The sequence below is a fragment of the Octopus sinensis genome, linkage group LG9 (assembly GCF_006345805.1).
Source record: "Octopus sinensis linkage group LG9, ASM634580v1, whole genome shotgun sequence".
NCBI lineage: Eukaryota > Metazoa > Mollusca > Cephalopoda > Octopoda > Octopodidae > Octopus > Octopus sinensis.
Genome location: NC_043005.1, coordinates 59,564,012 through 59,576,192, shown reverse-complemented (window position 1 = coordinate 59,576,192; position 12,181 = coordinate 59,564,012). Strand labels below are relative to the sequence as shown.

The window sequence follows — 12,181 nt, the reverse complement described above, 5'->3', positions numbered from 1 at the left end:
TAAAAAAAGTATCTTAAGTAGAATGACACGTAAAATAAATCAAATTACTTAGCACAAAAAAAGACGCTCTCCAATGTTATGGACCTTTTCCATAGACATGAATACAAATTTTTACAAGCACGTCTTGTCTTGATTGTTAGGTGGCAGAATAACTATAAAACGTTTAATAGCTGCAGCATGTTCACGTTCTTTTTTAATTACGAAACATACTGAAGTCAACCGAAATGTTAATGAAATTCAAATACCGTCTATTTATGTGTACAATCTACAGGCTTCCAATTGCTCAACTTTCAGGATAAAAGGTTAAGAAATAAGTTTAGGCAATGAGAATATGATTTTAACGATGAGATTAAATGTTTTTATGGATATGACAAAACTATTTTCCCGTGAAAATATTTAGCAAAATATCAGTGAAATAGAAGAAATTCAATTTTTAGAGTAATAAAAGCATTTTTTATGAACTTTATTATTTATTTTTCCCACGAGAGCTGAACGTCAACCAAAAAGAAAATAATATTAGATGTACACCGTACTACTTCTCACAGAGGTCGCCTAAATTTGTCCATAGAAACCTAGCCCACCATGTTTCTTACATACATAGACAGAGCTCCTCTACTTTGGCTTGCGTAAATTATAGTGTAAATGGCAGAATATGAACTAATGACCTCTCAGATGGTTTTTTTTCCCTAAGTAATTTAAAAAACAAGTCATACGCAGACTTGTCAGGAAAATGTCATAAAAATCTCATACATTTTGACGTAAACTCAAAAACGCTAATGTATATATATATATATATATATATATATTATATATATATTTCTCATTTAATGTTGAAACCAATGGAATGATTTCCCGCTGTACTTTTAAATAAGGGAAAAATTCAGACCTTGTCTCATTAATGATACCACCGTAATGATATTTCATCAAGATTTATTTATGTTAAACTGATGAGTTTCCTAGATCCTTTTGGAATCACTTTAGTTGATATTCGTGTCAGTTTCTTCCTAACTTAAAGGACATTGATGTAGTATATATTTGTTACTCAGAATGAATGTTACAAACTCATCCAAATTTTCACTGATGTTTCTTTTGTTACACTAAATTGAATAGAATCATTAGGAGTCTACAACATGGAGTGAGTTATTATTAGGAATTGATTAAATAATTAGAACTACGCTGTACAATTTGGTGGAACGCGTTGATCACGCACATTCATCCTTTGATTATACAAAGTTAAATTAGGAGTTAATAATTAAAAGTTGATAAAATGATTAGGACTATACATTGTGAAGTATCCAAAAGTAATGACAGTACAAAAGTTTTTAAAAAAGCGCTATTACACACAGTATTGAAATTATTTTATGTAATCCTGATATAAAGAGCATGTTTGACTTTTCTCAAAGTCGTTTCCCAGAATTGCATAACGTCAAATTCTATCTACCGCACTAGCTTAAATTTATCTCTTGATACTCCGTACTATCTTATACATTTTAAAACTGGAAACGCGTGTATCAATATAATGCCAAGCAAGTCCCGCTCAAACAACCTAATATTGTACTCTTATAATGATATTACAACAACATATAAAACTATTTTTCAGTCTGTCAGATTCCCAAACTGAAGCGTATTTTCCTTTTACTCTAGTAATTTCAGCAACTGTTACGTTTATGTATTTGTTCTGAAAGATTCTTGATATGAAATCATGTGTTGAAACATATATTGTTATTCTTGGGAATGGTCATCTTTTGCCAATTAAATACAAACACTATACGCTTGATCTTTACTTCAGCTTATGGTTATTATGATTATTATTGTTGTTGTTGTTGTTGTATTTAATTGGAAAAATATAATCATCCCCAAGTATTAAAATAATTTCAACAATCATTTTGTCATATATTTCAGTAATGCATTTCTTTATTTTACTTTAATTTGGAAAATATTCAACGTAACAACAGTAGAGTTTTGGATACAATGCTATTTTTTTTATTAAAAAATATTGGTTTGTCAGGAAAATGTGTGTTGCCAAGAATTTCTGAGCCAGTAAGGCAGTTTATATAGGCCCTAGCAGTAAGCAATGAAATCCATCCTTAATTTCGGCTTGTCGCTCGTCGCGAGCAAAGTGCTGCTCAGAAGCCGCTCATGTCTGCTTGGTGCTGAGTAACATGCTTCTATTATAGTCCACCAAAGGCTAAAATTGGGGCTTTATTTCCACGTTGTACCTCCGTCTGTCGGGCCGATTTGAACAGCTTTTATCCCTTCGTGTCTTAGAACACGTGCTTTAGCTCTATCAACATTCATTCATGTATCCCGGTGAAGAATTGTTCGTGGTAAAATGTCGCTGCGAGTCGGTAGCTATGGCTTTTCTAAGCACCACTTCTGAGCTTATAATATACTCTCCCTGCATTCTAGTTTTCATTACCGCTATAACCTTACTAAACCTTATTAATCTACGCTAAACACCCTGTTTAGATAGTGTGTATGTCCTCAGTATACTTTACATCTGAACATGTACAACCTATCAATCTACGTGAAAATCATTATGAAAAATTATCAAAAATCTTAATTTTCTGAATTCGGAATGAGATAGACACGGAAAATACGCACAATTATTAAAAGAAATTTACACAAATATTACAGACAAAAAATAGAATTCAAACATAGAAACACTAACAATTGAAATATATATACATATTTGTAGAATCAGAAAGAGTCTCGTATTAGGAAAATCAATAGATGATTGAAGAAAATTATTTCCTCATAAACTTGAAGAGATTTTACTCATAACTAGATAAAAACATAGCATAAAAATATAAGACACCAGCAGCAGAGGCGGTAGAAGGGATTTTTAGATATCTCAAAACAAGATTTGGAACACCACTTTCAAAGATGCTAAAAGTAAATGGCTTAGGATAGAATAATCTTGGGGATTAAGGACAGTGTAAAAAGTGATGCAGAAACTACTCTAAAATATGCAGTGCTGAGCATCCCTAAAGAACAACAAAGTTCTACATACCTATTTGGAATAACGAAAGTAGGGAAATAGTACAGAGTCTCAAGATGGGTAGTCGACCTGCCATAAAGGGAAATTTAATGAAACTTGCATTAAACATTAGTGTCTTAGAATAATATGAGCATATTCGATAAAGTGGACAAATATTGGGAAAATTAGGACTGGAACATATTTGAATATAGTCTAGATACTGAAATGTATGTTAATGTTAAACAACATTATAACAAAGATCAGATGATGACAATAAAGATTCGAACGAAAGAACAGAAAAAGAACACCGGATTGATAAATAGAAAATTAATTTTAAAACTCAAGACAAAGGAAACAGCAAAATGTTAATATCTGAAGCCTACGTAAGCATTTACCATAATATTATCGCAAATTACAAAGAAAACTTTTGGAAGAAAACTGATAAACTGATAAACAATGGTTTCTGATTAAATCACAATGCCAGAAAACTTGAGGAAGTTTTAGTCGCTGCCAGCGACACCAATACTTCATTGGTATCCTATTTTAACGACTCCGAAATAATGAAAAGCGTAAATGACCTCAGGTTATGTACAAGTAATAAACAGTTGTATAAAACATCTTATGAAGAGACTGAAAATAATTTTACAGAAGCAAACGCAAAGGGGGATAGTGGGGAATGGAGGAAACGAATTTGAGTTATATACGAACGTTTTTGTTTTAACCTTTAATACCTTTCATGAAAAGCTGGTTTGAATTGGGATGAGCTGAGAATAATAACAAATAACATCGAGAGTTTCAGGGCTGACAGTAAAACGGCTACAGTATATAACATTAACTTATAAATTATAGATGATAAATACTTGGTCATACTGCTATACACTATACAACTTAATCAAGAAAATTCCCATACATTTCGATAGGAAAAATTCTCCACGCCTTCAATTGCAGAGGGAAAATTATTTTTATACTCAGAAGTATTAATTCATCCATAGCAACAATGAAAAAATAGACTGAAGGCAAGCTTACAGATAGTTAGGAATTAGTGAAATAGAGTCGAGAATATGTATAGAAAGAAAACAATTGGAAGGAATATTATGAATGCATTAGATTAATGCTTAAAACTGAGTTAAATGCCTGGAGAAACATTAATGGTAATCCAGTAATAAGTTACGGCTTAAAATATTCACCAATAAAAATTAAGAAAGTTACAAAAAATCATAGGAATAAAAGGAGAAAATAATGATTGAATTTAGATTTAAAGCAAGCATTGGGAAATTTGTTTCTTCAACAGTAGAAAACGATTCTAAAACATCACCTTTCAGTGTGCATAAGTAAATATTAAAGGAGAAAATTGAACTAATATGAAACAAAAAATGTCCTCTTCAAGGAAACGTTGAAGTAACTAAAACTGTAAGAAGAATGGAGAAATGATGAAATTATAAACAAGAAAAGAAAACCTTCAAAGTGCTAATGAATGAAAACGTCGACATGTAAATTTCCAGGAACGTAGAAAAACATTACAAAGAAGCAGCGTAAAGATCAGCTTTGCAGAATATATACGTGTTGTGAAGAAGCAACGAGTCATTGCAGACCGTGTAGTTTTTACCAAAATATAGTATACAACATACACAGGCACTTAATGTTACCTGCACAAGAAAGAGAGTCCGATGAAAATGCACGCACACATACACACACACACACACACACACACACACACACACACATATATATATATATATATATATATATATATATATATATATCATGTATGGATATATGTGTGTATATACTTTCCACTTACCAAAGCGTTGAAAATATTTACATTCATAGATTCTCTAACAGTTACGTGTTGTAACATTTAAATCAATTCAGTTTTACTGATTCACTAACTTAAACGGAAAAGAAAAAAAATAGATATTTTGTTTAATTACGGGCAAGTCGTTAATTATGAAATTATGCGAATTAAAACATAATGGATGACGTAAAATGATACAGAGAGAAACTTGAAAATATTAAAGAACGAAGATGTAATTAATTTCCTGCGATTTGCCTAATTCTTAGTGTGAGGAAAAGAAAAGAATACTGTACAGATGATGAGATCATCTGGGAAAGAAATATATACTGATTGAAGTATTAATTCCAAAACATAAGAATATAACTCAGTGACAGAGTAGAAACTATCGAAACACATAGATTTAGAAATAGAAAAAAGATTTTGAGCATTTAAAACAGAAATAATAGGCATGTTAAAAACTACTTTAGAAATAATTAAACATGCGTGAAGACAATGCATGGGAATGGAAGCACACCGTCGGTTACGACGACGAGGGTTCCGGTTGATCCGAATCAACGGAACAGCCTGCTCGTGAAATTAACGTGTAAGTGGCTGAGCACTCCACAGACACGTGTACCCTTAACGTAGTTCTCGGGGATATTCAGCGTGACACAGAGAGTGACAAGGCCGGCCCTTTGAAATACAGGTACAACAGAAACAGGAAGTAAGAGTGAGAAAAAGTTGTGGTGAAAGAGTACAGCAGGGATCACCACCATCCCTGCCGGAGCCTCATGGAACTTTAGGTGTTTTCGCTCAATAAACACTCACAACGCCCGGTCTGGGAATCGAAACCGCGATCCTACGACCGCGAGTCCGCTGCCCTAATCACTGGGCCATTGCGCCTCCACAAAGACAATGCATAAACAAAGACACAGGATGCTACATATTATACAGAAAACAAAACTATAAGACACTGTATGCCTTCTATTTTGAGTATTCCCAAACAATATATGTAAACAAGAATTCAAAAGAAATGCTCGTAATTAAGGCTGAACAACGACCTCTTGGATATTTAGGGAATCATATTGCTATTAATATGGGTACAGAACCTAATAGTTGGCAGAACCGTTAGCACACCGGACCAAAATACTTCTGGTCATTTTTCCGGTTTTACGTTTTACGTTTAAATTCCGCTGAGTCTGACTTTGCCATTAATTCGTTTAAATTGTGTGCTTAAATTCCGCCCAGTCTGATGTCGATTCAGGGTCTTTAAAAGAAGTAGCAGTCAACATATTCGAAGCACAGACACCATCCAATAACATAATGCAATTCTCACAACAAAAACAACATCCCACAACAAAGCAAATGTGAAAGACTATAGAGCCACAACCCTGCACCCACCCACCAAACATGAAGAAAAAACGAAAACACGGTTACATACATCTCAGGCACAGAGAGTTTGAGGGGTGCAAAATTATGTTGTGCGAGGAATGTTGAAAACCTGATGCCACTAATGTTGATGATGGTGATGATGATGATGATGATGATGATGATGATGATGATGATGATGATGATGGTGTGTTGGTGGTGGTGATGGTGAGGAGGAGGAGGAGGATGAAGAGGAGGAGGTGGCGGAGGGGAGGAATTATCGGGAAAGAAGGGAGAGATAAGAAGGAATGTTGTGCAATAATATATTTTAATTGCCAAAAAAAAAAGTGACGGCTGGTGGCTCATTTCATACCTGAGTATTTATGCAAAGGTAAATCAATGATTATAATTATACAAACGGAATGAAATGAGGTTCGGCCGCTTAGAGACAATCGATGTGTATCAGTAGATCTAGAATTACTCTGGTTAACTATCGATTGAAACGAGTGAACATTGGATGCACTCTATATGCGAAGATTGTTACTCCACAAAACTTCACAAAACATACAATACTCAGATAACGAACAATTGTGTGGAAAAGGTTTTGTCACCCTGCACGCATCTTTGACAAGCCTTTCTGAAAGTGCTTCCGAAATGCTGCAATTTATTCTTACTCATCGGCAATGCTTCTCGACCAGGGAATTCTAGAATCTGTTCAACGTTCAAGCAGTCAACCTCAAACGGTTGTTTAGTAGACCTTTGTCGATGACCAGAACATCTCCAAAATTATCATCGACCTTTCTAATCAATGAACTTATACAATTCTCTCCAGAAATGTTGACGGCTGTGCGGAAAGGAGCTTACTTACGAACCAAATGGTTCCGGGTTCAGTCCCACTGCGTGGCACCTTGGGCAAGTGTCTTCTACTATAGCCTCGGGCCGACCAAAGCCTTGTCAGTGGATTTGGTAGACGGAAACTGAAAGAAGCCCGTCGTATATATGTATATATATATATGTATGTGTGTGTATATGTTTGTGTGTCTGTGTTTGTCCCCCACCCCAACATCGCTCGACAACCGATGCTGGTGTGTTTACGTCCCCTTAACTTAGCGGTTCGGCAAAAAGAGACCGATAGAATAAGTACAAGGCTTACAAAGAATAAGTCCTGGGGTCGATTTGCTAGACTAAAGGCGGTGCTCCAGCATGACCACAGTGAAATGACTGAAACAAGTAAAAGAGTAAAAGAGCATATGTTGCGGAACTGGTAGAAAACTTTAAGTACTAGGTCTCAGATGAGCAATTGTGATCTTACGATGAGCCAAAACTAGTCCATACTGAAAGAACTCCAAGAAAACGCTCTTCACAAATGAGGTCCACATGCTCTCAGCGTTTATTAATCTATGTAGATGCATGAGCCGTTTAGTCAGGGGAACATAGCAAGATATGAATGAGCAAATGCCACCAAGCTGATCGGATTAAATTTCTAACAAATAAACGCAGTCAAGCGGTTATGAATAACGCAGACGCATGCATTCGCAAACTCCACCTAAAGATTCGGGGTTGCTTCTTCTCAACCGATTCCAGGAACATTGCTTATTCTGCTTACTTTTCTCGTCTCTCTTGGCTGTTTTTTATAATCATTTTTATTTCAGAGTAGTATTTGAAACACGGAGAAAAACAAAGACTAAAAAAAGTAAACTGAAATATATACATTAATCATTGCAGCAATTAACGATAGTTTTAATATAATTTTCAAATAAATTCATTGGGCTATCAAGCATTGTCTGGAAATGAAGACATAACATGGAGTTTATAACATGAAACTACAAATTTGTGGTAGATGCAATGCAGTTCACACCAATCCCAGGAGTGGTGGGAGGAATATGAATACAGAGCGAAATAAAATCAGATCTTTAGCTAATAAAATAACGAATAGAAGAAAAAAATTTTACAGATTAAATACAAGCGACAAAAAGTAATTGTTAATATACAATATATTAGCTTCCAGGGATAAGCAAACAAATAAACATAGCTGAAAATATATCTTGCGTATTCAACATCATGAAACTGTAGTTGAAATTCTGCCGTAAGATGTGCTTAGTATTATTTGAGAAATAAATATTTTACATTCTGTTTATTGTACAGTGCCTACCACAAAAATGCTGAAATTATGGTAATAGTTCGTACTCACTGTTGTATCGCATATTTTTCTCTTGATTCTTTATCCGCTTTGGAAATGTTGAAGCATTCCGGCAAAAGCTATAACACACCATGGGAAAATATGAAAAATATAAGTATGCATGTAAAGGATAAATACAGATATACACACACACACACACACACACACACATATATATATATATATATATCATCATCATCATCATCATCGTTTAACGTCCGCTTTCCATGCTAGCATGGGTTGGACGGTTCAACTGGGGTCTGGCAAGCCCGAAGGCTGCACCAGGCCAGTCAGAGTTCCCTCAACTGCTAGGGATTGGCACTTTCTCACACACCTATCTTCATCCATTCTCGCCACATGACCATACCAGCGCAATCGTCTCTCTTGCACACCACAACTGATGCTTCTTAGGTACAACATTTCTCTCAAGGTACTAACGCTCTGTCGAGTAAGTACACTGACATTACACATCCATCGGAGCATACTGGCTTCATTCCTCACGAGCTTACGCATGTCCTCAGCAGTCACGGCCCATGTTTCACTGCCATGTAGCATAGCTGTTCGTATATATATATATATATATATATATATATATATATATATCATGTATGGATATGTGTGTGTATATACTTTCCACATACCAAAGCGTGGAAAATATTTACATTCATAGATTTCTATAAGAGTTAGGTTTTGCAACGTTTAAATCAATTCAGTTTTACTGATTCACTAACTTACACGGAAAACGAAAAATATATATTGTTTAATTACGGGAAAGTCATTAATCATGAGACTATGTGAATTAAACCGTCAGCTTGATGGCACCCTAATTCATGCGTGCATTATATAGAGTCCAAATTTTCTCTAGTAAAAACAACAAAGGAAGAGGAGTAAAGTGTTTACATTTTTATACTTGTCACACAGATAGGGTTAATATGAATTTCTACTGTGCGTTGTCCACATGCACAGAAGTGTGTATGTGTGAGTGAGTTTAAAAGCTTTGGACAAGTGTCTTCGGTGATAGATGGGGACCGTGTAATGTCTTGTGAGTAAATTTGATACACCTTAGAAAGACAAATATTATTTGTCGGCTACGCTATGGGGGTCCTAAACACACCAACACCTGTTGTTAAATAGTGGCAGGAGAGAAATATATACACAAACACATACTCAAACACACACACAAACCACCACCCCTTTTATGTACATATATATATATATATATATATATATATTATATATATATATATATATATAAATAATAAATATTAGGGAATAAATCCAAATTTACAGGGAAAAATCAGATTTAGGATTAAATCCAATTTTATAGTAAAATATTATAAAATATTATTAGAGACAAAACCACTATTTTGCAAAACAAACAAGGAAAGACTTAATCAATACATAAAATTTTAATAAATAGTCAAAAAACCGCCACTACAATTGTTTCTTGTCTTGATCGACAATCTTCAGGTGGACTTCCAATCTAAAATATCAATATTTTAAAATATAAAAATAATAATTTTTAAATAATTAAAGTATGAATGAAAAAATATAAATATATAATCCGTATATAACCTATATACACATATGTACATATATATATATATATAAAAGGGGTGGTGGTTTGTGTGTGTGTTTGAGTATGTGTTTGTGTATATATTTCTCTCCTGCCACTATTTAACAACAGGTGTTGGTGTGTTTAGGACCCCCATAGCGTAGCCGACAAATAATATTTGTCTTTCTAAGGTGTATCAAATATGTGTGTGTGTGGGAGTATGAATAAGTATTGTGTTGAAGTATTTAGCTATTTTATTTATTTATAGTTGCCTAGACGTTTTTATGTGTATGTTTAGGGATATATATATAGGTGTGTGATTTAGTGTATGTAGTTAGATACGGTTATATATAATTAGTTATATGTGTATGGGTGTATATATAGTTTATTATTATATTATTATTATTTTTTTGTTTTGTTTTATATTTTATATTTTATATTTTATATTTTATATTTTATATTTAATTGTTGATAGGTTTATTTTAGTTTATATATTGTTTATATATTGATTATATATGGATTATATATAGGTTATATACGGATTATATATTTATATTTTTTCATTCATACTTTAATTATTTAAAAATTATTATTTTTATATTTTAAAATATTGATATTTTAGATTGGAAGTCCACCTGAAGATTGTCGATCAAGACAAGAAACAATTGTAGTGGCGGTTTTTTGACTATTTATTAAAATTTTATGTATTGATTAAGTCTTTCCTTGTTTGTTTTGCAAAATAGTGGTTTTGTCTCTAATAATATTTTATATATATATATATATATATATATACAATAAAAGCAAATAAGATTCAAGTCAATTCCAATGAATTTACTTGAATGTGGTACTTAACTTAGATGCACCATAAAACTATATGGTGTTAACCATACAGTAATGTGGGGTGATTATAAACGAGAAAGAAGCAACAAGAATGGATTAGTTTTTAGTACGATTGTTTCATACAAAGACAGGCTTTATTAAAAGTTGCAAAAATTGCAGCAGATAAAAGAGTCCCGTACTCATCAGCTAAAATACATATGAGTTCTCCAAACATCTTAGTGGGTGAGGCTATACTCATGAAGTATTGGAGATAATTTCATTAAAAACAGATTTAGGTTGTAAACAGATTTCCGAAGTTCCTTAATGATGATGCACAGTCTTATCACAGGTTTTTAAAAAAAGCTTATTAGCTTCACAGAGAAGGTGAATTAATCCGTAGTGTAGATGTAAATTCCCAGAGATATGAGGAGGAATTTCATACTCACAGACGATGAATATATCCATGGTTAATCCGCAATGAGGTGGGTATCATTTCATGCTATATGATAAGGTATTTGCCACATTGATGAGTACGGGACACTTTTATCTGCTGCAATTTTTGCAACTTTTAATAAAGCCTGTTTTTGTATGAAACAATTGTACTAAAAACTAATCCATTCTTGTTGCTTCTTTCTCGTATATATATATATATATATATATATATATATATATATATATATATATATATATATATATATATATATATACAGGGTACGTCAGTTATTTGAGAACATAGTATTTTTTGGTTCACTGCTGCATGTTTTGCTAATTCTGTATAATCTTTGTTTCAGAAAATAATAATGGCAGACCCTCAGCTTACTCAAGAAATAAAGAGAGAGGCATGCTGTTATTGTGGTTATAAAGGTGGCGCATAACGATTTAGAAATATCTCAATTTTTAAAAGTTGCCAGCTCTTTCGTCTACAAAGTTTGTAAGGAGATCAAGACTGAAGACGGAAAGGTATCGTCAGCATCAAAGCATAAAAAGCATTCTAAACGCTCTGAACCCATCAAAACACCGGAATTTATCCAGCAAGTTCAACAGACCATTTATTCCAATCCAAGAAAGTACATGGGGTCAATTGCAAAAGATCTCCATATGTCAGAAGGAACATTCAGAAATGCTGTCCACAAGATCAGATATAAGTCTTATATGCTGAGGAAAGGTCAATTTGTTAGAAAAAGCAAAAGAAAATCACATCAGATCTAAAAGGCTCTTAAACAAACTCAAAAATCGAGCATAAGATTTGATGTATTTTTTTTTCTCAAACAAGAAAAACTTCAACCAAGATCGAAAAGTTAATAGAAGAAATGACAGATGGTTATGTACAGACCCTTCGGAAGTTTCAAGTGTTATGCATACAAAATTTCCTGCAACTGTCATGAATTTAGGGGTTGTCAGCAATAAAAGACATCTGGTACCTCCTTATTTCTTTCCAAAAGCCTTATAGTTAACTATGCCGCCTACATTGTCTTCCTAGAAATAATTGTTAAGCTCTGAATAGAC

General features: G+C 33.4%; 1 protein-coding gene across 1 annotated transcript in view; it reads right to left on the bottom strand.

Moving 5' to 3' along the window:
• The window catches only part of LOC115215434 (cilia- and flagella-associated protein 65-like), a 1,408,515-nt gene that overhangs the window by 35,526 nt on the left and 1,360,808 nt on the right, over positions 1–12,181 (bottom strand). Inside the window, exon 43 of the mRNA XM_029784597.2 lies at positions 8,314–8,381. Coding sequence (XP_029640457.2) covers positions 8,314–8,381 — 68 coding nt within the window. The remainder of the gene's footprint in view (positions 1–8,313; positions 8,382–12,181) is intronic.